At 55.2% G+C, this 24106-nt stretch overlaps 7 protein-coding genes across 7 annotated transcripts; 3 read left to right on the top strand and 4 right to left on the bottom strand.

The window, feature by feature from the left end:
* Positions 1-1322: 1322 nt before the first annotated feature.
* Positions 1323-2660, top strand: PUNSTDRAFT_143587 (uncharacterized protein; the record flags this gene model as incomplete). The annotated part of the gene is made up of 2 exons (XM_007383534.1): positions 1323-2209; positions 2263-2660. Exons 1-2 carry the CDS (start codon positions 1345-1347, stop codon positions 2658-2660), a joined length of 1263 nt encoding a protein of 420 aa, XP_007383596.1. The 5' UTR covers positions 1323-1344.
* A 4588-nt stretch (positions 2661-7248) lies between these two features.
* PUNSTDRAFT_68079 (uncharacterized protein) lies at positions 7249-7785 on the bottom strand (the record flags this gene model as incomplete). Its single annotated transcript, XM_007383533.1, has 2 exons — positions 7249-7481; positions 7539-7785. Coding segments are annotated over 2 exons (480 nt in total), but the record flags the coding sequence as incomplete, so codon positions are not given.
* A 496-nt stretch (positions 7786-8281) lies between these two features.
* PUNSTDRAFT_52366 (uncharacterized protein) lies at positions 8282-8788 on the bottom strand. Its single transcript, XM_007383532.1, has 2 exons — positions 8620-8788; positions 8282-8563 (listed from the first exon to the last, which is right to left on the bottom strand). The coding sequence occupies exon 2, from the start codon at positions 8531-8533 to the stop codon at positions 8369-8371; it is 165 nt and encodes a 54-aa protein (XP_007383594.1). The 5' UTR covers positions 8534-8563; positions 8620-8788; the 3' UTR covers positions 8282-8368.
* Positions 8789-8876: 88 nt separating this feature from the next.
* On the bottom strand, positions 8877-10832 carry PUNSTDRAFT_102421 (Ftr1 protein; the record flags this gene model as incomplete). The annotated part of the gene is made up of 7 exons (XM_007383531.1): positions 8877-9484; positions 9555-9715; positions 9775-10097; positions 10166-10275; positions 10340-10457; positions 10509-10613; positions 10689-10832. The coding sequence occupies 7 exons, from the start codon at positions 10830-10832 to the stop codon at positions 9327-9329; spliced, it is 1119 nt and encodes a 372-aa protein (XP_007383593.1). The 3' UTR covers positions 8877-9326.
* A 1126-nt stretch (positions 10833-11958) lies between these two features.
* Psfet3 (ferroxidase) lies at positions 11959-14757 on the top strand. Its single transcript, XM_007383530.1, has 10 exons — positions 11959-12153; positions 12222-12456; positions 12534-12708; positions 12779-12874; positions 12952-13076; positions 13144-13303; positions 13360-13508; positions 13576-13787; positions 13851-14041; positions 14101-14757. Exons 1-10 carry the CDS (start codon positions 11993-11995, stop codon positions 14505-14507), a joined length of 1911 nt encoding a protein of 636 aa, XP_007383592.1. The 5' UTR covers positions 11959-11992; the 3' UTR covers positions 14508-14757.
* A 351-nt stretch (positions 14758-15108) lies between these two features.
* Positions 15109-19864, top strand: PUNSTDRAFT_52360 (glycine hydroxymethyltransferase). The gene is made up of 15 exons (XM_007383529.1): positions 15109-15282; positions 15346-15453; positions 15517-15614; positions 15692-15794; positions 15905-16003; positions 16062-16152; positions 16389-16599; positions 16666-16795; positions 16857-17091; positions 17152-17341; positions 17397-18360; positions 18423-18670; positions 18748-19126; positions 19183-19374; positions 19435-19864. Exons 1-11 carry the CDS (start codon positions 15250-15252, stop codon positions 17545-17547), a joined length of 1449 nt encoding a protein of 482 aa, XP_007383591.1. The 5' UTR covers positions 15109-15249; the 3' UTR covers positions 17548-18360; positions 18423-18670; positions 18748-19126; positions 19183-19374; positions 19435-19864.
* A 392-nt stretch (positions 19865-20256) lies between these two features.
* On the bottom strand, positions 20257-23023 carry PUNSTDRAFT_134067 (uncharacterized protein; the record flags this gene model as incomplete). Its single annotated transcript, XM_007383528.1, has 4 exons — positions 20257-20440; positions 20513-20589; positions 20636-21199; positions 21260-23023. The coding sequence occupies 4 exons, from the start codon at positions 23021-23023 to the stop codon at positions 20257-20259; spliced, it is 2589 nt and encodes an 862-aa protein (XP_007383590.1).
* Positions 23024-24106: the final 1083 nt, after the last annotated feature.

Below are 24106 nucleotides of genomic sequence, written 5' to 3'. Positions count from 1 at the left end.
GTCCTTTCTTCCTTGTATATATCAGAGTGACGGCTTATGAGGTGATTTCGGATCGTGTTTGTGTTGCCTCCCTTGCCAAGCTTGTACACCTTCCAAGTGGGCCATCTAGCTAGATATCAGTCTCTGACAAGGCCTGACAATCGCATATCGCACTCACTTGCATAGCTTGCAGCTCACGTACGGGGTGTCTGGCTTCTCCCGTAGAGGTTCATCTCCATCAGCGGGAGGCTCCGTATCGGGTCGTTCGGCAGACTGGATTGGTCGCATATGCCACCAGACGTCACTTGCCGCATAGGTTCTGGACTGGCTGGTGCGTTGAGAGACCGAAGGCTGTAAGGGATCAAGACTCGGAGCGGGAAGCGAGTCTGTTGTTGGCAAGTCAGGAATGAACGTCGAACTAACAGTTCTGTTATTCTGCGAAGAGCTCGGCGCAGGCGGATGAAAGGGACCAACACCAAATGTCAAAGGCGTGGCCTGAATTCCATTGACCTGCGTTCGAGCCCGTTTTTGCCGTGGATTTGTGATGTTGCTACGTGTCCGTGTTCGCTTTCCGGTTGGAGCGGGTGCATTCACAACTTGATCTTGTAGATTTGTAGTGTCCTGGAGAGCGGACTGTGGAATCACTATTGGAGGTGCAGGGGATGAGCTCAGCTGAGTAACACCAAGATATGATTGTGCAGAAGGGTCTGGCGGCAAGAATCGGCCCCGAATGCCATTACTCGGGTCTGGGTGAAGTCCAACAGTGTTGGCGAATCCATGCAAAGAGTCCGAAATACCATAGCCACTGAACATGTCAGATAGCATGGCTCTATGCGGACATGTATCGACTGAGCTGCAGTTACACGGGGCTTGCATACGCTGACAATATGACCGAAGGAGTTTGAGCTCGAAGGAGAAATTGAGAAAAGCGATATATTGGTCGACTATATACTGTTGCCAAGTCGATCTAGTGCTGCGGAGTACATTGACGACATGCTCGAAGGTCTGCGCTGAGCGGCAAAACAAAGTCTCCAGACGCTATGAAGCAAGTATGTCGAGCACGACGAGACGCGAGCGCAAGATCGGTGAGCAGAGGATCACGTGGTCGCGCCTGATAGCCAATGGGAACACTGAGCTAACCTTCTAGCAAACTCGCGAGTTCACTCGAACTCGCCTCGCCTGAACTCGGAAGATCGAGTTACGACGAGTTCGAGTCGAGTTCGAGTTTGGATCGAGTTCACCTCGACTCGACGGCAACACTAGCCCTGGCACGCCACCGCGCCTTTGACAACATCTTCTCTCTTCATCGTCGACCAAGTACTCGTCCAGTGGCTCGGTCTGATCTGCCTCAGCACTACGAGCAGAATGGCCAAGAGCGACACCGACTCGATTCTCTTCTTACTACCGTCCGAGATCCTGGGCGTGGTCATTGGGCATGTCGAGGATGTCGCCGATCTCAAAGCCTGCGCGATCGTCTGTCGGGATATGCTCCCGCATGCGCAGAGTAGGTTATGGCGTAGTGTGACCCTCGGGCAAAAGGCCGATTTAGAAGCGATCATGGATTTCCTTGACCGTGCCTCATATCTCGCCGACTACATTCGCAGGTTGCGCATCCTCAATACCCCCTACTGGTTCATCGATGCGACACCGTCTGTCCCTGAGTACCAACGACGGTACATGGACCCAGTCGAATGCCCTGACCTGACCCCGTTTCTGTCGCGCCTTCCGGCGCTCGACGAGCTGGCGTTTGAAGACGCCTCCCTAGAGTACAAACCCGACTGGTCTCATGCACTATCTCCAACCCATCTTACACCCTTGACTACCTCCCCTTCCCTCAAGAACGTCAGCGTTCTGACTATGACAGGGACCGGCTTCGAGTCTTTCGAGGCTTTCTTGGAGTTGGTGTGCAGTCTTCCCCGCCTTCAGGTACTCAACATGGAGCGTATCATAACGTATTACGATGACAAATTCGAGGACGAAAACCCACAGGATCCACGCTTTTCTCTTACAAATCTTCAGCAGATCGTCCACTGCCCGTGGAAATACGATCACTTCCAGTTCTCCTGTACCTTATATCGGTTTCTGGCCGCCCGCCCGTGTATCCCTCTGCGACGTCTTGTCGTCCGAAGCAGCCAGAGTTTGCATTGGAGGACGCTAGGATCGGTTATTGAACAGCATCCTCAGCTAGAACACTTGACGATCTCTACCATCAATCCTTTGCATCCCCCGGGTGAGTGTCTCTATCGGTCATCCGAGCGGCCGTCCCCTGACCCATGCTCGCAGACCCATTGTCTACTTTCGTAAACCTTGGACGTTGCACGAACCTCCGTTCGCTCGCCCTTTGCCGCTCTGTCAAAGGCTCGTACATTCGCCCACGCTGCACGACGTGGATTTCCGAGGTTCTGGCCTCGGTCAACAGCCCTCTTCTCGAAGAGGTGACGATCACGTTTGAGACTGATACTTCCTACATCCACTCGCTGTGCTGGCAGGACATCGACACCGTTCTTGCGGACTCGGAGAAATTGCCGCGGCTGAGGAAGGTGACGATAGTTCCTTACGCGGAAGATGAAAACCCGGAACATTACGCGTTCTTCATCGCTGCTCAGAGGGCACTGTTGCCTCGATCGTCCGACCGACTCGGATCATCGCTGTCAACGACTCCCCAGGAGAACGATTTCTAGCTTGTTGTGTGATCCGCAAGTAGTTCCTGTATGTTCCCCAACATGAATATCGCTGTTCGGTGTCAACCCTGCGCATCCTTTTGCTCTCAATCGCTGGACACTACTCACTGGCGCACGCTTGAACGAGCGACGATCCGCGTTGTATGTAGGTATTGGTTCAGTAGTACTTATCGGAATGAGCTGTAATACTGTCAAATGCTCTGGAACGAGAACCTGGCCGATCCGCACCAGATTTCGAACCTCGAATAGGCTATTATCATGCCATACGCGCCCGGGGACGCTCCGGAGCATGATCCTATAACGGAGGTGTCCTTTCGACTCGCCCGTGGGAGCACGCTCTATGCATGGCTCGCTCAACCTGGGGGAACCCCCCGGCTCCGACTGACGGGCGACGCACGCTCAGCGAGTTGCGGTTGCGTCCTAGTCTCAGTGGTGCGCATCACGGACTTGTTTATTCATTCTCCGCAGCTTTGCCCATGAATCATAGTAACGCCAGACTGCCAGCAATTCACAGTACGTGCGCACCACGACGTGGTTGACATCGGGAATCGCCCCGGGCGACATGGGACAGCGCACGCCATATCAAATAGCACTAGGCTCAAACAGGTAGAAATACGGTCTCGATGAGCGAGTAGCAGAATAGCGATGTGGTTGTATACGCGGGACCTGAGACGACAGCATGTCGCCCTACGCTAGGGTCACCTTCTCGAGCACCTCCGTCTTTCTGGTCATTCCGTCGTGATCTCTCGTACTCCGAGTTGCTGTTGCCAGAAGACATTACGGACTACACACAACACATTGAGCATTCTGCTTATTTCTCGCACGAGAGGGTGTAAAACTTGCCCTGCATTCGCCACCATTGCAATTCCTCTCGGAAAGGGTCAAGTCGGGCAGTTCGACAGCGGATTATACACGGAACGCATATCACGACGAATGAACGATAACACGATCAAGACGCCTTCCCGAAACGATGTTCTTTCGGCGACGGGAGGGCAAGAGCTCCAGCTACAGCACCGATCAGGCACGCGGTAGGTGGGTATGTGCTGAACAGTGCAAATATGTGTGCTGACACTCGTTGCGCATGGAATGTGGGATCACAGTCTCGAATTCGCTATTTAACTGCTATTGATTGCTTCGGCATAATAGCTCTTTTTACGGAGTACGCAGTCATCCCAGATCGTGCCCCATTCCTCATGTTTTTGTGTTCACTAATGAAGTGCACCTAAACCTGGTGAGCAGTTCTTCGGATACGGACTTATTCAAGCGGCGTCTCCGGCGATATCCCTCGAGGTCTCTTCCTTAGGATCAAGATCTAAAAACAACGTGCTGCAGGGTGATAGAGTACGTGTCGAGGCAATATACTGAGGCCAGAAGGCGAAGGTTTATCAGCGGCGGTGGCGGATCCTCGGAGGGCCAAATCTAGCTTTCGTCGCACGGTAAAACTCCAATAACATGCGAAAACGTAGCAACCCGCGGACCCAACTCTGCCATTGAACACAACAACGCGCCCTCAGATCGCACTTGCGTCAATGCGTGGTAATGACTCAGTATTACTACTACGCACGCATTGTGAGAATTTATTCCTGCCTCGGCAAGAGAACGGATGTATGCTTACCTTGCAACCGGCAACAGGCGGGAAGCACATCCTCTTATCAAGATCAGCTTTAGGTAAGTTACCTGCGGAATTCGTAGACGGAAAGCGCATTAAGCCATGTTGTCAAGAGCACACAAAAAACGCCTGACCGGAAGAGGTATCCGTTGCGGACGGAGCGGCGAAGACTCCAGCTACGGCGCCAGCAAAGCACACGGCGATGATTCTGGTCAAGTGCATTGTCAATGCAAAAGATGAGTAGCTGGCAGGCGGGTTTGTGCTGATAGTCCAGGCTTGCTGATTTTTTTAGCCAGTGTCTTTGGTGACGTCGAGAGCTGTTGCGCATGGCTTGATCCGCATCGGAAACTTCAAATGATTAACAATACTGCTTTCCAACTACTTTGCCACTGCTTCTAGAGGTCATCGATTGTTGCGACAGAAACAGTCGCGTTCCGTTCCGACGGAGAGATATCTCAATCAAGTATCTATCATATTGAGCTTCTTGGTGTTCGGTTGACACCTCTTACAGAGCTCATTCACAGGTCGCCGACTAAGCAGCTGATAACGACGCGAACTCTGCAAGGTAACAGACAGGAAATGCAACACAGGCAGCATGGTCACGAACTACCCACACGGCACATGTCGTCGGACCGATAAACGACGAGGAGGGCTCCCGACCGATGGCGTCAACCATCCGGCCCTGATGTCGAACGACGACGTTCGTCGGTAAGCATTTACTACAATAGGATCAAGCTGGCTGATACCGCGCTTTCGAAGCACGTCGTAACCGCTCGGCGGCCGTGCAAGGGCCGAGACAATGTACTGCATTTAGTGATGAGTGCGTGTCCTTTCAATTCCATGCGGGCATACCCGATGTACCACATGTTATGGGAACCATGGAGCACTTAGAGCCGATGCGAGGGCGAAGACTGAGGTGCTCTCTGAACCGGCATGCTAATGCGATGTATCAGGCTCGTACCCTTCTCCGGGAAGCTATGATGAAGGACGGTATGGCTCGGCTTTTTTCGCCATAGGACTCAACCAACACATACGACAGGGATACCTTGCTATTTAGTACATTGAAATCATCTATGATGGTATTTAGAGATAGGATTCAGAAACAAACCGTCCCTCAAATCCGTACGAAAACTTACTATTGAAAACTGCTTGGACAACGTCCTAACTGCATCTACATCGCATTGCAACTCGGTGGCGAAGGCATACAGCGCCTTACAGGCGCTCGGCAAATCGCCGGCGCATGCATGCGAGATGTTCACCGCGTTAGCAGAGTGAGTCTGGCTTACAACTCTTGACCATGAATTATCAACCAGCAAGGTATATCGGAAAGAATGCATTGTGACGGTATCCGCTACAAATACATGTACGGTCTGGCGCGTCACTCAGTGACAGCCCATATACTACATCGACTAGGGAATATGAAGACATGAAGGATGGTGTTGGTTTACAATACTATGCGGATGTGATGTCAACATTGATGAGAAGTCGAGCCCGATTAGATGGTCTTGCGATACAATTAGGGAGCACGATTGCCTTTGTAGGGTTTTCAATGCGGGGCTTGAATGTCATCATGACGCTCGTGGAGGACATTCAGATGGTAGCCGTGAGGAGCTCCGAGATGTCGAGGCTCGATAGGGACTCGGGAGCAGTGGCAGTAGCCGCGGGGGCGCTGGTAGTGGTCGGGTTCGCGGTGATGAAGGTAAACCGGCCTCCCGTCGCAGAGGAGCTGGAGGGCGCTGCGCTGGCGGATTCGGAAACCGAGACGCTGCTCGAGCTCAAGATCGAGGAAGCGGCAACGGAGGAGACGGCGGGCACCGAAGCGGAAACTGCGACGCTGGGCGTGGCCGACGCGACTACGGTAGTGACGGCGGCAGACGAATCGGACGCAATGCCCGAGGCAGAAGCAAGGACTGGGACAGAGCTTGCTGCGGCCGAAGAGGCAGCCACGACGCTCGCGCTGGCAGTGTTCAGCAGGATGGTAGTGGGTGCAGACGCCACGATCGAGGAGCCTGCCGCCTGGTTGACTGCCGACGCAGAGGCGCTCGCGCTCGCACTCGCGGAGGCACCGACAAGGACACCGGTCGCGGAGACGAGCGCAGTGGACTCCACAGAGGACGACGCGGAGGATTGGATAGCGTCGGTGCCTGTGACGAAGACAGTGGACACAACCGTGACGAACTGGGTGACCGTGCTTGCGCTTGCGTCGGAGGCGGAGACGCTTGTGCTGACGCTGGCCACGGACGTAGAGTCGGTCGCGCTCGCGATCGCACCGGAGATCTGCGACAGGATGGGGTCGGACGACGCGCTCGCTTCAGTGGGTGCCACATCACTAGCACTTGCGGAGGCCGTCGAAGCAGCGGCGGAAGTGAAGACCGCACTGGCGGGGACAGTGGTCAGGCCGATGACGGAGATCTGCCTCTTTCCAGGTGCGACAAACACAGGCTTGTTCTCGTAGCCATAAACGGCAGTAGCGCGCTTGTGGATGGCCTCTACGGTGGAGACCGCCTCGCCAGCGGTGGGCGCCGCGGTGATGGATGCGCTCTTCTCAGACGAAGATGTGACGGCAACGGCAGTGGTGGAAGCGGCGGTAGAGGCGATCGACTCCACGGTCGAGATTTGCTCGAATGTACCTGTCACAGACGCGCCGGTCGAGGTCGCGACGGCAGTGGCAGTGGTGGCCGCAGAGGTGGACGGGTCAGCAGCATCGGATGCGCTGTCGGTTGCTGCGCCAGACGCGATGGGGTCTACGGTGGACAGTTGCGCGAACGTGACGGAGGCGGCAGCTGCGGAGGATGTAGCTGCAGATGCCGCGGCCGATGAGACTGCAGAGTCGGTGGCGACAGCAGTCGATGCAGAGGGGAAGATGGTCGTTACGATCGTGAGGGTAACCGGCGCAGAAACCGTGGATTCGGTGTCGATGGTAGTGACGGGGACGAAGATCAAGCTGGATGTTGACGTGGTCCCAGCATCGGTGGCAGATGAGGGGGCAGCGGCGCTGGATGGGGACGAACCAGAGCCGGTCAAGCCACCGGTTGCGCCGGTTGCGGCGATCCGGGCCTCTGCATCAGCCTGGGTGTCGCATCCGATGCTGGTGCCGGCCTTGTTTACGAGCGGTAAGGCAAAGCACGAGAGCCCACCCGGGCACTGCGTCGTGGCCCATGTTCCACCAACGCACTGCGCGAAAGAACTAGAGACGCATGCTTGTTCACCATCTGAGAGGAAAACTGCGTCAGAATGGAATGAAGGTAAACCTGAACGTGTGGACGCACCTGTGCATGAGTCTGTCGAGGCGAGAGTAGCAAACTTCGCGTTCAGCGACTGTGCGTCGAAGCCATTCTGAAGGTGGAAGTCGGTTGAACTTGAGCTGGCAGCAGCTGCTGACGAAGCGGAGGTGGTGGTGGCAGCGACGGCGGTAGAGGTCGAGTTCTCCGTGGCTTGGCGTGCAGCCACAAACGGCTTGGTTACCGGAGCGGCAGCGGCAAGGGAAGAAGCGCCGAGGATGGCGAAGACAAGCATAGAGATCATGGTCGCAATCGAATGTGTAGCTGACTGTTGCAATGTGGTGTTGAAGATGATGAAGAGAAGACGTGGAGATGAATCGTCGGTAGAATGTAGCACAGTCTAGTCAAAGCAGAGGGATGGATAACGAGCAGAGCACCAGGCGTCAGTCGCAGTCAAGGAGTGGGTGACCGAGGTGAGGGATTTGTCCATCCTGGCACCCAGTATTTATCGTCCTGTTTAGCTCCGCAAGTGGCACTGTGGCCGTGGCATTGACCTGGAGGCCGACAAAGACAATGAAAGGAGCCATGGCCAACAAAAGCAGAAGGGCAGGAAGGGAAGCTCGGCTAACCATTGTTTTACGTTGCCTTGAAAACCCCGTTCATTGTTCCATAGGGCAGTACGTTCTATAAAAAGGGATTCAATGCCAGGGTAAGGTCAGTCAGTACACTGTACTGCGTGTGTCCCCTATCAATGATAGACATTCACACGCCTTGCGCGCCGACTCCCCGACAACGAGCTCGTGCCAAGACAGGATCTTCACCGTCAAGAGAGAACATGCTTTCGTGGCGAACGCGGACTCGCAAACCCACTTCTGTGCTTAAAAAAACCTGGCTAATGCAATGCTACTGCTCCCATAGATCGCTACCCGCGATGGCTTTGCACGCTGGCTTCCGGTGACGGGCCACCCACTCCTTGGGGAAACTTCCACCGGCGGAGGACTACCCTTTGAAGCTTCTGTCTGAGCTGCACGCGTGCTGGGCATCAATCGGTGCGCTGGTGAATCCGGACCATAGTGAGTTTATAAGATATAACATCATGTGTGATGCCGGCTCAACCACCTTATCAAAGAATGACATGTGCATATATTGACTGCGATTCCACGAATACCGGATAGGACCTCGTGCCATCCAGATGTTCTCCGGATCCAGGGTTATCCGGTTAGCTCTCGAACGGCACTAGCGATTCTCCTGTGCCTCAACATAACATTGTGTCCATGCCGCTCCGTCACTGGTGCCCAGTATTAGGTACCTTCACGATATTCGGGCCGCACGGGACAAGACTGGGCCGAGCAAGATCGCTCCAGTTTCAGGGATCTTCGGAGCCGTCCGAAAGCAAGTATAGCATTCCGTAGCGTCAGGCGAACAGATGTTTATACTTACGCGCCACTTCTAGATACCTGACCACGCATGTCCGAGTCCCTTTTCTCACCGGCGACAGAGGTTCTCCAGGACTCTCCCGACGAACACGTCAAGCCTTTGAAACTTCGTTTTCGGCAAGAAAAACTGGGCGACTTCTGCGGAGGTTCCGAGGCTGAATGTATCACACGGAGCGCCGGTGCCTTTCCGTTTGGACTCGTTGGAGTATCCGACGAGCAAACGGCGGGGGAGGTCCGAGAAGGAGCAGGAATCACAGAGAGACCTTGAAGTATCCATCAAATCCTCGCAGAATCGTCATACATCGTCGTGCATATGAAGAAAACCCGTCGTATCCACCAAGTCGTACGAGAAACAGAGCAATATCCTATGAATCATGACCGCGAACGTTTCGCATCATTTTTAGTGCGGCAAGGCAGGCGTGTCCGCATCCACCCGCCTCCTCTTGCCTGCGGCGCTCTCATAACCGAGCACCTTCGTGCGACCCTCTCTGAACTTCATGAAGATCAGCACGGCGATTGCCGCGAGCCAATAGAATATGTACGACAGCACGCTGCCGACTACATAGCGAAAACAGACCAGTCAGCCTCCCCTGTTTCGAGAGGGAATGTGGGATAAGGGCATCCTTACCGGTGGCGGAGTTGGTCCAGCCGAAGATGGCGCCGAAGATGAGCCAGCCTTCGCCATCGAGGTTGTTCTCGGGGTTGCAGCAGTCAAGATGCCAGACGGAGTTGCGCACGTCGAACGAGCCGGGACCGTCTCCTCCCGCGTCGTCAACGTCCTGGCCGAGACTACGCACCGCGTCAGCGCCCGATCCTGAAGGCATACACACCTTCACGAGGGTACTCACAGGTTGTTGAATGCGTTTTCCTCGAAATCCCAGACGGCCTTAGAGAACAGACCGGCGCCGATGAGGAGGATGAAGTTGGTCATGACGACGAGGAAGACCCGGAGGGCGGAGCGGGACGCGAAGAAGTAGATGAGCACGCCGCAGACGAGACCGCAGATGAGGCCAACGATGGCGGCGATTGGGATAGAGGTCGCGGACTGGCCGAGCGAGACACCGCCGACGAATACGACGGCCTCCATGCCCTCACGGAGCACGGTGATGAAGGGAAGGATGAAGAGGACCCATTTTCCAGCTTTAGCATCGCCAGTGACATGAGTGTTTTTCTGGGAGAGGATACCCGTTTACGATGAGGACCATGGACGAGGACAGAGCAAGGACTTGCTCCACGAACCTCAAACGCGCGCTGAAGCTTGACGCGCCACTTCGCCTTGGCACGGTCCATCTTGAGCATGGTGATGCCCATCACGAAGATCATCAACGACGCTATCAGGGAGAAGATACCTACACGCGGAGCGAGACGTGGGTTTTTGAACAAGTGATAGAGTGAACGACGGAGCTGACGTACCTTCCCAAAGTTCTTCGCTCTTCTGCCACAGGTTGGAGGCCTGAGTGAACCAGACGGCGATGAAGGCTGCACCGATCGCAAGGGCAAGGAGCAAACCCAGCGCTGCACCCGAGAAAATCTGTGTACGGTGTTAGCCCACTCAAGACATCTTCCTTACGAGGCGACGAACCTGGATACGGAGTTTGCGGATCAGTCTCCTGCGGTTGATGTGCGCGTCGGCTTCAGCGAGGTGAGCTTGGTCAAGTTCGTCGACGCTGTCCTCCATTGAGCTTCGCTCAAGCTCGGGAACCTCCGCGGCAGGCGTTGCACCGTCCTTTTTCTCCTCAGCGACGGTGGTCGCGGGGGCGACGGGCGTGGAGCCGGCCAAGGAGCCGGAGTCGTCGTGCACGATCTGCTCGACGAGACCGAGGAGGACGGCGACGATGATGGCCGCCTCGAGTGTCTCTCGGAAGACGATGAAGAAGATGGGGACGGAGAAGAGGTTGCGCGCCATGTCGAGCTCTGGTCTACGGGTCTTGCGAGGTCCTGGGAATGGGCGAGGACTTGGGGAACCAAGAGCGGCGTGAAGCTAGCGTGCAGAGGCTGCTTTGACCAGCGGGGCTCTGGGGTGGGCGGCGCGGAGGAGGAGAGGTATTTTCTTGCTATCTGATAACCCTCGCGCGCTGCACCTTCGATCTCCTGATGCCGGGATTCTTCGGGGCGCCCTCGGGACTAGACCCCAAATAGATTGACAGAAGGGCGCGCGCCTCGAGACCGCATCTGATAAGATCCGTGCCGTGTGTTTGATCTACTTTTGGTCCTTATCTGATTACGCTTCGGGCTTATCAGATCACTCTCCCAATCAGGATTTCCAAAGACGGCAATCTTGGGCGGCGCTGTTCGCTCACCACCTCCGATTTTGAGCCTTTTTGGCGCCACTCATTTCGCGATGCACCGTCCTGCAACTTCACCGCTGAGTTACCGGGAGAAAGCTCGCTTAAGACAATCGGCAAAGCGTACGGCCGCTGGAGACGAATCACGCCATTTCCCGACGTTGTCCTCGTCGAGCTTGCAGAATCATCTCAGTGCTGTCTTTCAAATGGGCATCGTCTCGAGGAAACCGACACTGGCCATCTCTTACGTCAGACTCCATCACTGGGGTGCCAAACAGCATAAGGTTACGAACTTATTGCGAAGACAGAAGGCCGCTAGGGGCAGGTGGATGCGCTCATGTGCACGCGGTACCCGAAACCCGCGGCGAAACTCAACCGAGTTTAGATGGACTTCTCTTCTCCCGCGTTGTCTCCTGGAAGCGTTTATCAGATACGCCGCATGCCGTTTCCCCGTCCTCCACAAAGCACAAGGAGAGGAAAACGCGTCCGAGCTCACCAACCCCGTGCCTCGCGCTCCCCCTTGAGCAACCAACACCTACGAGGACCGCCTCGGTGACATTCGCACTCCGCGTGCCTGATTTGATTGCGCCCAGACACAGAGCTTGCGGAGCTTTACGGATCCCTTTCCAGGCCCGGTCCATCTCGGACACACACGAAGCTGCGTCTTCGATCAAACCACTCGATCCCCAAAAAACTTATCTGATAAGCCAGACGGTACGCCCCCTCCCATCTCCCGCCCTCCATAATCTCATCTCCCCTCCCCTCCGCAGCTTCGTCGAGGATGAGGACGTCGTTCGCCTCCCTCTCCCTGACGACCCTCGCCGCGCTCCCTGCCGTCATCGCGGACGTCACCGAGCTCTGGTGGAACATCACCTACGTCCAAAACGCCAGCCCCGACGGGCTGTACCAGCGGCGCGTTATTGGCGTCAATGGCACGTTTCCGTACGTTTGTTCTCTGTTCCACTCCTATGAATACGTTATTGACGAGCGCTCGTGTATTGCTGGTACAGGCCCCCGCCGATTGATGTGACGGTGAACGACACGCTCATTGTGCACGCCACCAACTCGCTCGATGTACCAACGACGCTCCACCACCACGGCATGTTCTTCAACTCGACAAGTTGGATGGACGGCGCTCGTGGCGTCTCGCAGTGCGGCGTCCCGCCCGGCGCGAGCTTCACATACGTCGTTCCCATCAACGAGAGCGACCAATGGGGCACGTACTGGGTTCACTCTCACTCTGCTGTGGGTGTTTCTATCATCCTGATTATCCTGAGTTATCTTCCACCTATCACCCTACTGACAGCCCTTCCTATCTACAGGGACAATACGCGGACGGTCTCCGCTCACCCGTGGTGATTCACCCGACAAAAGAGGTCCACTCCTACGATGAGGAGTACACTGTCATCCTCTCCGACTGGTATCATAAGGAACATGATGTTCTCCTCAAAGAATTCATCAGCGTCGCCAACCCCGGCGGAGCGGAACCCGTACCTGGTACGCCTCTCATTGTCCTCTTCTACTGGTGATCTCAGCAGTGACTGAACGGAACGTGAATGCATATCAGACTCGGCCCTTATTTACTTCGCTCAAAACGGAACATATCTGGGCCCTAAGAGCGGAACGAGCCCCGACCCTGTTACGGCCTCCGTCGGTTACAATGGTGCGTACTGCTCTATGCTCTCCGTTGTTACTCCCAGCAGCGTCTGACAGACGTTTTCGCTTCGCTTTGGCGTACAGACAACGCGACTCTACCGTTCGAACCTGGAAAAACATATCGTCTGCGCGTTGTGAACGTATCTGCATTTGCAGCGTTCTTCTTCTGGATCGACGGTCACGACATGCGCATCATCGAAGTCGATGGAGTACGTGGAATGTGTCTTACCCTTATTTGTTAACTTGCAGGCTCATGTGTTGATTTTCACGACTTAGACGGATGTAGAAGAGTCCCCTATCGACCTGCTCTCGCTTACCGTCGCCCAGCGCTACTCTGTCCTCGTCACCGCACGGAACGACACGTCGAGCAACTGGGCAATCCACGGCGCTATGGACACGGACATGTTCGATACCGTCCCTGCCGCGCTCAACCCCAGTAAGCCTCGACGCCTTTTCTGACAATGAGCACGAGGACCTCACAATCACCTGAAGATGTAACGTCGTCGATCACGTATGATTCGAGCGCTAGCACCAAAGATCTTGGTGGTGTGGATGCATTCCACGACACCAACGACACGGCGCTTGTTCCCGTCGAGGTTCAGGCGCAGCTCCCGCCGGCGAACAAGAAGATCGAGCTGGAGGTGATTCAAATAATAAAATAATATTTCTTTGCATAGCGGAGTCGCTGATCATGCATTTCATGTCTAGGTAAGCTTCGACACGATGGACGACGGCACGAACCACGCTATGTTCAACGGGATCACATGGAACGCCGGACTTGTCCCCACCGTTCTGTCGGCTGCCACCCTCGGCTCGAACGCTACCATCGCCGATGCGTACGGACCGTTGGCGTTTGTCGTCGATCATTTGGACGTGGTGGATATCGTGGTTAAGAACAGCGACGCTGGCAAGCATCCTTTGTGGGTATCTCTCTTATTTCCGATGTCACGTACGCAGAAACCGAGATTTACTCCCACCTTTAGCCATTTGCACGGTCATAAATACCAGATCATCGGGCGGGCGCAAGACTACACGAGCGACAACGTTACGTTGAACCCGCCTGTCGAAGAGGGCCAAGCGAACCCGATCCGTCGTGACACGGTGCAGGTGCCCTCTATGAACTCAGTCACGCTCCGACTCGTCGCGGACAACCCAGGAACATGGTTGTTCCATTGTGCGTCCTCCGGGTCGCCACTGCGCATACTACCGATACACTGACGCGTATTTTCACAGGCCACATCGAATGGCATCTCGAAGTCGGTCTCGCGATGCAGCTCATCGAAGCACCGCTGGAAATGCAGAAGCAGATCTCCTCCGGCCAATACACCATCCCAACCGAGCTCGCCGACCAGTGCGCTGCTATGGGTCAGCTCACCTCGGGTAACGCCGCGGGGCACACCGACCCGACGGACCTGTCCGGGCTCACCCTCGGCCCGTACCCGCAGAACAACGGCTGGCACCCGAAGGGTATCGGCGCGATGTTCGCTTGCGTGTTCACCGCGACACTGGGCATGGTGACCGTGGCGTGGTATGCGATTGGAAGTATCAGCGACGAGGAGGTCGAGCGCGAGGTGCGCGCCGCGGTAGAGAAGAAGGAGGCGAGGGGACGGTTTGGCAGGTTTTTCCCGAAGAAGGCTTAGACTGACGATCGTTGGTTGTATTGCTCTTTGGATTCTGGGATCGTCGTGATGAGTGTATGAGTTTACGTCTCTACTTTGATGTGATAATGGCTCTTCGTCTCGCGATGTCTTCGACTTGAACCATGAAGTTGTGAATTATGAATGACTCGGACAAGATATGCACCGTCCCATTGGACGCCATTCAATGATTATGAGCTCTACTTCTACGGAGTTCATTGGAACATTAGACGATAATCGTGCTTTCTAGACAATACATTGCGCCCGCATTATATACGTACCAATTCTCTGTGCAGCCGGTCCAGAGATAACGGTAGCGCCGACTTACACATTCGGTCTCAGACCCCTTGAGACAATCCCACAACGCGTAGTGAGTCGTGCATGGTGTACCTGGCTGCACAATTTTCTGCACACAAGTCGCACTGTATTTTATGTGCTTTTGGCGGCAGCTTCATGAAAAGCGGGAAGAAGGCATCAAGTAGACTGCAGTCGGCCGATAGGGACCGAGCTCATTCCGGTCAAGTTCTGGGCCAAATTGAGACTCCGACGCCGGAGCCTCGTACAAAACTTTTGCGTGCTGCTCGCCGGTTTTTTAATGCTGCCCAGGGCCATCGCTCGCCGCCTTTCCCCCTCTCTCCCATCTCATTCCCCCCTCTCCACCCCATTCCTTTCATCTTTAAGCTCGCCCCGGAATTCCCTGGCGAAAACCCAGACGTTCCCGACGACCATTCTCCAAGCGCGCACGATGGCCTCCACATTGGGGTCCACCCCGGATTTCGTGCGTTCACCATGAGGAATGGAACTGACGATCAAGAGGACTGACTTTCGTCTTATTATACAGAACAAGATCCTTTACACTCCTCTCGCCGAGGCAGACCCGGAGGTGCAGAACATTATCGACAAGGAGACATGGCGCCAATTCTCCGGTCTCGAGCTGATCGCCAGCGAGGTACACAGCTAATCTATCGCGGGCGCTGCTTGTTAGACGTGTTGCTCACGGGTCATATCTCAGAATTTGACGTCGCTGGCGACGATGCAAGCCAACGGTTCTATCCTCACCAACAAGTACTCTGAGGGATTGCCGGACCATCGGTACTACGGCGGTAACGAGTGCGTATCGTTCCAATCTCAGTGTCTCAGACACCGTATCCTCTCCGTCTGAGCGTACTCATTTACCATTTTATCAGATGGATAGACGAGCTTGAGGTCCTGTGCCGCAAGCGTGCCCTGCAGGCGTTCCACCTTGACCCCGCTAAGTGGGGAGTCAACGTGCAGCCCTATTCCGGCAGCGTACGTACTTCCGACTAGCCCTCCCGTTACGTACATCTGCGTAGACTTTCGCTTTCACCCTTTTGCACATTACTATATTGGCACTTCGCTAACTTCATTGTCTCCGGCAGACTGCCAACTTCGCCGCCTTGACGGCGCTCCTCCAGCCCCAGGACCGCCTGATGGGTCTCGGCCTCCCTGATGGTGGTCATCTCACTCACGGCTACTACGTACGCGACGTTCTCATTCACATAACGTCATTTCGACTAATAGTTCTGATCGTCACAGACCGCGAAGAAGAAGATGACTGCATCCTCCATTTACTTCCAGTCCCTCCCGTACTCCATCGACCACTCCAACCAGCTCATCGACTATAAGGGTATGTAGGACTCTTCTTACGCTTCTTCTATCTTCTCCTTTCCCGTATCGGTGCACATATGCTGCCTTCAAATGACGATAAAGAGCTATTTGCTCGAACAAACCCAGCTCGTCGACAGGATGGGAGTAACGCCCCAATCCAATGAGAGAACGTTTGATCTGATTCTTCCTGTCTTGCTTTGTTTCCATCTTCCTACATTACCGACCCGTCTTGCTGAACAACCACCCCTACCCCAGGCCTCGCGACTCAGGCTCGCATCTTCAAGCCCCGCTTGATCATCTGCGGCGCATCGGCTTATCCTCGCGACTGGGACTACGCTGAGCTCCGCAAGACAGCTGACGAGCACGGCGCGTTCTTGATGGCCGATATCGCGCATACGTCTGGCCTCGTCGCTGCCGGCGAGCTCGCCGATCCGTTCCAGTACTGCGATGTCGTCACGACCACTACGTGAGTTTTCTTTTTTTTCTTATATTCATCAAGAAGCATGCGAGACCTAATGGGACTATTGAACAGGCACAAGACCCTTCGTGGACCTCGCGCTGGCTTGATCTTCTTCCGCAAGGACAGCAAGTACGCCGATGACCTTGAGAAGCGTGTCAACGACGCTGTCTTCCCTGCTTGCCAGGGTGGTCCCCACAACAATGTATGTCTCGCTTAATCCCCATCTTGGGACATTGTAAACTGACCCCCGTTGTGATGGTTAGACCATCGCCGGTATCGCAACGGCCCTGCACCAGGCCTGCCAGCCGGAGTGGAAGGCGTACGCAAAGCAGGTGATCAAGAACGCTCAGGCGCTTGCTGAGACCCTCGTCGCGAAGGACTACAAGCTTCAGACGAACGGCACGGACAACCACCTCGTGCTCTGGGACCTGCGCCCGCTCAAGCTAACCGGCTCTAAGCTCGAGAAGCTGTGCGATCTTGTCGGTATCACCATCAACAGTGCGTCTTGTCGTCCCATCGTTGCCCGGATTTAGAAGCTAACCAACCGTGGGGCCACAGAGAACGCGGTGGCTGGCGATACCTCTGCGCAGGTTCCTGGCGGTATCCGTCTCGGCACGTCGGCGCTCACGTCGCGCAACATGCTTGAGGACGACATCAAGCAGGTTGGCGAGTTCCTGAACCGCGCGGTGCAGATTGCGCTCGTACTCCAGAAAGAGGCGGGCAGCAAGCTACTCAAGGACTTTGTCAGGTACGCCTTCACTGCGTGGTCCACCTTTCCGATCGATGCTCATCAGTGGGTATAGGGTCGCAACCCAGGGCGGAGAAGGTCTTGAGGGCTACAAGCAGGTGAAGGAGCTCAAGAAGGAGGTGCAGGAGTTCGCACGCAAGTGGCCTCTGCCTGGTGTCGACGTCAGCGACCTCAAGCGGCCCGCTGGCATCTCCGAGGACGACTAAGCTCGTCCTTGGGTGCTTGTGAGTTACAGAGTTGCGGGTTGGTGCTATGTGGGATTCTGGTGGCTGGTTCCGTTGAGAGAGAAGATTCAACGTCAAAATCTGTAGCATTTCACTCGTCCCGGCGGACATTCAACATCGTCCGATCCGTGTGTATTCTATCATTGACGTATACGTATATTAGACACATGCTTTATCTGGATGTGCGTGTTGCAGGGCTTGGTGAATCGAGACGTTTAGCAGTAAGGATATATTCCCAGCACCGACCGAGCAAACTTGCGGGTCAAGGCCTTGCTGGTGCGCACGTTGAGGCAGTCAACGTGGCTAGCGCGTCAAAGGATTATCATACTCCATATTGGGGTACATTTCATGGTACATGTTCCATCGTCCTCCCAGTTTATCCCCTTACTCTCACCACCTTCCTTTTTCCCTTCTGTGCTCCTGCCCCTCCAGGTAGACCAGGTACCGGGCTCTCCTGCTGTGCGCTCATGCCCGCTTTCACGGCATCGACGAGCATCCCGGTCGGCAGCGCCGGTGAATAGGGCGACAACCGGTTCTGCAGCGGCGGGAGGGGCTCTGGCGGAACGGGCAGGCGCCGCTTGCTCGTCCGCTTCGTGGGCGGGGCCACGGCGGCGGACGGCGCCGGCTTGGACGCGGACGCGGGTTGTTTGCCTTTGGCGATGACCTTGGTCGCGGGTTGTGCGGCTGCGGTGGCCGAGGCGGTCTCGGGTGGCGTGAAGTTGAAGGGCTTCTTGGGGATGTTTTCGGGCTTCAGGTGGTGGATCTGGAAGGTGATTGCTTCCAGGAGCTGTTTCTCTGTCCGTCACGTATGTTGTAAGTAATATTGCATATACGGGGTGGCACAGGAGTGCACGCACTTGTCTTGATGGCAGGGTTGACGAGCCTGCCATCCTTCTTCCATTGCACGCGCACGCGGCCGGGGTTGTCCCAGTCTCGCGGGTGAGCCTTGTTCACCTCGTGCAGCGTCCCGAGCCCGAGCCGGTTCGTCGCATCCGCGATGTCCTTGCTGAGCGGCCACCATACCGCCTTCTCGCGTGCGACGCGACGTTGACCGGTGCCGTAGGCACGCTTGGCATCGATGTAGAGGGGGTATATACATGTCCATCTGATCGGCCAAAGATAGGTCAGCGTACAGTATCAAGGCATACACGATGGCTAACGGGAGCAGAATGGGGAGCGTACTTTTTGTACGGAGTGATATCTGTGACCGAGTTCTCTGGGCGCGAGGGCGGCGATTGAGCCCCACGGAATTGAGGATGTGCGGGTGACTGGGGGTTGCTCGTAGACGGCGCGACGAGCTGCGGGGCGTCGTCGTCCGACTCGTCCTCATCGGAGTCGCCGATCTGCTCGAGAATCGCGCCGCGAGGCCCAGTGTTGGCCAAGGGCCGGGAGGGCAGCGGAATGTCGGTGTCGTCGTCGAATTCTTCTTCAACGATGGCGGCGCGACGAGACATTCTGAGGTCCTCGAGTGGTGCAGCCTTCGTACAGAAGCCGAATGTATCTCCTTCAGGAGGGATGCAGGGGTTCAAGAAAGAGAGGAAGGACGGAACGGAAGTGACAAGTGCGGATGGCTTCACGTCCAGACTTTGTCTTCCTCCTCACTTCATGACTTCATAGCATCTGCTGCCTATGCTTTTCAGTCACAATGTCATGATGTTCAGATGGCTTGTTCTTGCGCTATGGTGCCTTTTCGTACTTTCGGTCAATGCAGCAGACTCGCCGACGCCAACGTCCACAACGTCACAACCTCCTCGTCCATCCGTGATATGCACGCCTTTTGGAGTTTGCGAGCCTTGTCCTGAAGACGCTGTAAGCCGTGCCAACTCTCATACATCCTGACCGCTCTCTGAATGCAGCCCATGTTACCAGCTACACCAGCCCTTTTGCCAACCGTTTGGCAACCGAAGACTCGTCCACTGTTCACCCATCTCCTCGAACTCAACGTCCCCCGCCACAACCGCGCTCCCACATCAGCCCAACCGCAAACCCGCGTCGAAATTTCAGGGTGAGACGCCTGCTTGGGAGGCTTGTGGACGCATCCCGGAGGTCGAGCGTGCAGACTTCTACGAGTTTGTCGCAAGCAACATCGGCTTGGCGGCGGTGGGTGTGTTTGTGCTCTTCGCACGCACGAGGAGGATGGAGATGCTGCAGACGAGGCAATTGGCAGCTAGGATTGGAATCACTGGGAGAAACGCATAGGCAGACAACATGCTCTACAACATACAACAGATGTCGAGGAAGGGTTTCGATGTATGATCCGTCAACGGTTCACCGCTAGCTTGGTCACCGTGCGGCTGGGTACGAGATTCCGTTGGTCGTGGTCATATGAATATTCGGTGATGGGCAGTAGATCCGTTGAATGCACAGTTCGACAAATGAACCGCCAACATGGCACACGTTGTTGAGCGCGTCTGGGGACCGGCGAGAACGCACATACAATCCTCCACATGCACCGGCAGTTGTGTCCCAATTCGCTCACATATCAATCCCTCTGCTCTGAATAGACGCCGGCTACAAACCATCTGCAGTACTTGCCGATCGTGATGAACATGCATGCGATAAAAGGCACGGTCCTTTGCCTAATCCATCGCCCTGCTCTGATCACCAAGTTCTGCCACAACTCACTGTGCCACCTCTTGAGTCTCCTCAGTCCGTATCGAGCATCTCACGTATCGTTGCTCTCATCATTGGCTACATTCCTAGATGTATATATGGTGCCCATCGACTCGGTTCGGGGTGGGCTAGACGCAGTTTTTGCACCGCCTTGTCAAGTGCATACGCTACGTCGTCCGGGTTGATGTGATCTGTGTCGCCACAAAAGATATCTTGATACACCGACTGGGCTATCATGGGCCCATCGACATCCTCCATAGACCTGGGTCAATTATATTCAGCATAAATTGACGCAAGAATTGCTCGCGACCAGTAACATGATCGCCTATCGCACCATAGAGTAGCAACGACGCTCTTGAAACCGGCAAAGAGTATCGTGGCGGCAAGATGGACAATCTGGTCGGGCTGTTCCTGATGAGGGAGGCAAGTTTATCAACAATGGGAAATCGCAAAAGACCAAGCTCGCCTTATCTCCCTTAGCTGTCTCGCAGGCGCTCAAGAAGGCCATGAATGCATGGGGTAACGGGACAGGCATCAATCGCTCAATCGTCAGCATCTCGTCCTGCATGACGAACCCACTCTGCAAAGGGTTGTCCACGTCTTGGTGGCCATGGCAGGCAAGATGCAGAATAGTCGCTTGTGGCAGCAATTTGAGCAGCGCCTCCGCCGTTATTCCATCCCCGTCACCACTCGAGACATCGTCCACCCTAGGCAGCTCTATTAATGCTTCTTCAGGCAGTGCCCTCCGAACCGCGCTGACCTCCTCGCGTGTGGAAGGGAGCTCAGTCCACTGGGACATGCGAGAGCGACGAACTGAGGCAACCAGCGCTCGGATGTCTCGCTTGGGAATCCGTTCGTAATTCGCCCTAGTGGTACGAAGGGAGCTGAGCGTCGGTATGTAGGAGGAGACGACGTAATCAGAGCACCAGATTCCGTCGGCACCGGCCCCGTGGATCGGGAGGTGAACAAAATGTCCAGTAGGACACCACCATACGCGGGGCCGGTTTCGACCCGCTGAAGGCTGCAAAAAACAGAATGTGAGCATATTGTGGACCCATAGGCACGGCCCAACGGCTCTTACCCGGATCCCCAAAACATCGAGGATTGGCTTCACTGCGTCCACCCACAGCCTGCGCAGAATCTCGGCCCCTTTCGCGCTTTCCGGTGTGTGTCGCTTTGCCGGCTTTGCTACTTTCAGACGACCACCAAGGTCAGCTCTCGCATCTTCCATAGCAGATCTCCATGCTATCCCCGACTCAGCGAGCCAAGCGGAGGGTAACCGATCGATGAGGATGCTTGTGGCGTCATCGGGGCGCTTGATGATGATAGCATGGCATGCTACTGTGCTAGAAACCAACACGACCACGGGCCCTCTTTCCGCTGCCTTTGTTAGCGTCCCAAATTCGTCGTGCATCAAAAACCGTTCTAGACCAGGTAAACCGCGGATTTCTTTCAAAAGCAAGTTGAAATCCTCGGTCTGTCGCCTTCTCTGAGCGATTGTAGCCTCTAAGACCCGAGGATCATCTACAGAATGGGACGCATGGGCGGCGGAGTCCAATTGCAGTGCGAGAGTCGAGAGGCGATCTCGGAGATCCTCGGGAACGACGTCGAATGGAGAACGTAAACGCAGGCTATGGGTCCAGAAAATCGCACGACCTTGCTCGAGAATCTCGAGGGACTTGTGGGGAAGACATAGGACCAACGCAATCGATGCGCCTCGGAGGGCCACGTTCTGTGCGGCCTTGAGTGACTGGAGTCGAGAATGCAAGTGAACGCTAAAATATGCAACCCTCTGAAGCAGACTGATGGTCTGTAAGTAGATATCCAGGAGTTGCGATAGCGCCCCGCGATCCCCCTTGAGAGCCTCCTGATGATGAGTTTGAATCATGTCGAGCATGTTGGCAGCACCTTGAAGCCGCGAGCGAACGTCCCTACTGTCGTCTTTCAGAGCATGCATGAGATTCTCCAGCGCGAGTGAGAGATTGTAGTAGGGCGCATCTCGTTGCATGTAAAGTTCGGCGATATCTACGAGGCATTGGTACCTCTCACGGTAGCCCGGAGGCACGTCCATCAGGAGCTGATTCATGATCGCCAACGCACGATGTGCATCATCGGCATGCCGAATCAGGCGGAAACGAGCGGAGAAGCATCTAGCAAGGGTGCGTGCAAACTCCGGCCAAGCCGAGCGCTCTGAAAACCCAGAGACGACAGGCTCTAACTCCTGGATCGCTCGCTCGACATCATGCAGATTGCCATTGTGCTGAGAGCGGAGAAGAAGCGCTTTTGATAGAGAATACGTCCCATGCGGTTTATGGACCCTAGTATTGGCGGACGCGCTGCGCAAGATATCTTCCGACAGAGATATAGCCTCCTCGAGATCGTTCGAAGTATGGAAGTGCTCGAAGCGTGTGCATAGATGGGCAATCATATCCACAGCGATAGAGCTGTAGCGTGCATGAGAGGGTGAGATGGCAGCCATAGCGGTGCGATCCCAGTTCAACGCTTCATTGAGGTCAGAAATCTCCCCCGTCTCGGCGAATCGAAGCATAAGCACGTTCGCTATATCATCTGCGATGGCGTATCGCTGGGGAAGATCGCTAGGTGCGGCATCTGCGGCTTGTCGACCCAGCTGAATTGCTTCCTCCAGGTTCCCTAGTCCTCCAATCCAGGCGAATTTCAGGCTCAGAGTAGACGCTAGATTGCAAAGATTTATCGAATGGTGTCTAGAGCGGGGGTTTGAACATTCAAGAACTTGCCGTCGCAGCTCGAGCGCATGTTCGATGTCGCGTCCGTCGGACAGGGTAAGTTGATGGCGAATGCTGAGGAGACTTGCCACCGTGTTCATGGTGGAGTTTCGTGGAGGACGTTCTGTTTCAATCGCAAGTTGGCCAAGATCTACGGCTCTGTCTAGGTCTTCGGGACTGCCGTACGAGAAACATTTGCTGTACAGCGCGGAAAGGAGAGCACTATACACTCTTCCTCGGTCGATGTGCGTAGGCGAGCAAAGTAATAAGGAGTTTTCGAAACAAGCGATAGATTCCTCCAAATCGCAAGACTCGCTGGTTGTTTCATGACGACGAAGTAGGAACCAGCCTAAATTGAAGGGATGGAGGTACCGATGTTGAACGTGATCATGAGATGAGGCTATCTCCAGCAACGTCTGGCGCTGAATATCGATAGCTTCGTCAACGTATGCTCGACAGCCAGTCGTCTCGAATCGTCGTCCGAGAATCCATGCAAGATTCGAACGTGATGCAATCTTCGATGGATGCCTTGAGTTAAAGAGCGATACAGCGTGACGGCACAGCGATTCAGCAGTTTCTAGGTCTCCTGAATGAGAAACGTTGTCCGCGTTGATGCAGAGAACACGAGAGTAAAGCGCCAACAAGGTTGGACATGTTATGTCTTCTGCAAGGCAGGCTTGGAGAGCTTCTCGACCGCGACGAGCAGCCTTCAACAGGTCTTCCTGGTTGCGAGTGTACAAGAATCGTGCGAGAAGAGTGTCGACAAGATGTGCCAGGGTGTGATATCGCTGCATTTGGCCTGGGTAATCAGACGTCTCGAGAAGCGTTTCGTATATTCGGATGGCCTTCTCCGCGGCTTCCGGATCCGTCTGTCGGCGAAATTGCTCATGAAGCTGAAGAGCCTCCGCAAGGTGCCCGACAGGTTCAGATGGCGGGGCTGGGCCGATGGGACGAAGAGCAATGAGTATGTAGAGTATATCGGGGTGAAGTGAGAATGTGTACCTGCAGCGCACTCGCAAAGACGGCGGATATCGAAGGCGGATAGATTCCCGACTAGCGCTGGAAGGGATGCATCTACGCGCGTGTTCGTTACCATTGTTCAAAGCATGGGCGCAGAAAGCGATGGGCGTACCGAGTGCAGGAGATGGCTCAGCGCGTGAGTCGTTGTCCTCCATTTCAGCGAG

Source organism: Punctularia strigosozonata, assembly GCF_000264995.1.
Source record: "Punctularia strigosozonata HHB-11173 SS5 unplaced genomic scaffold PUNSTscaffold_6, whole genome shotgun sequence".
NCBI classification, from domain to species: Eukaryota; Fungi; Basidiomycota; class Agaricomycetes; order Corticiales; family Punctulariaceae; genus Punctularia; species Punctularia strigosozonata.
The sequence above is the reverse complement of the archived record's forward strand: the minus strand, read 5'-3'. Positions and strand labels throughout refer to the sequence as shown.

Bases quoted from the DNA above. Each gene is read 5' to 3' on its own strand.
- PUNSTDRAFT_52360 (XM_007383529.1), top strand. From the start codon at position 15,250: ATGGCCTCCACATTGGGGTCCACCCCGGATTTC. The intron at 15,615-15,691 runs GTGCGTATCGTT...CCATTTTATCAG, and splicing joins CGGTACTACGGCGGTAACGA to ATGGATAGACGAGCTTGAGG. The intron at 15,795-15,904 runs GTACGTACTTCC...TGTCTCCGGCAG, and splicing joins TGCAGCCCTATTCCGGCAGC to ACTGCCAACTTCGCCGCCTT.
- Psfet3 (XM_007383530.1), top strand. From the start codon at position 11,993: ATGAGGACGTCGTTCGCCTCCCTCTCCCTGACGACCCTCGCCGCGCTC. The intron at 13,509-13,575 runs GTGATTCAAATA...TTTCATGTCTAG, and splicing joins ACAAGAAGATCGAGCTGGAG to GTAAGCTTCGACACGATGGA. The intron at 13,788-13,850 runs GTGGGTATCTCT...TCCCACCTTTAG, and splicing joins GACGCTGGCAAGCATCCTTT to CCATTTGCACGGTCATAAAT.
- PUNSTDRAFT_52366 (XM_007383532.1), bottom strand. From the start codon at position 8,533: ATGCCCAGCACGCGTGCAGCTCAGACAGAAGCTTCAAAGGGTAGTCCT.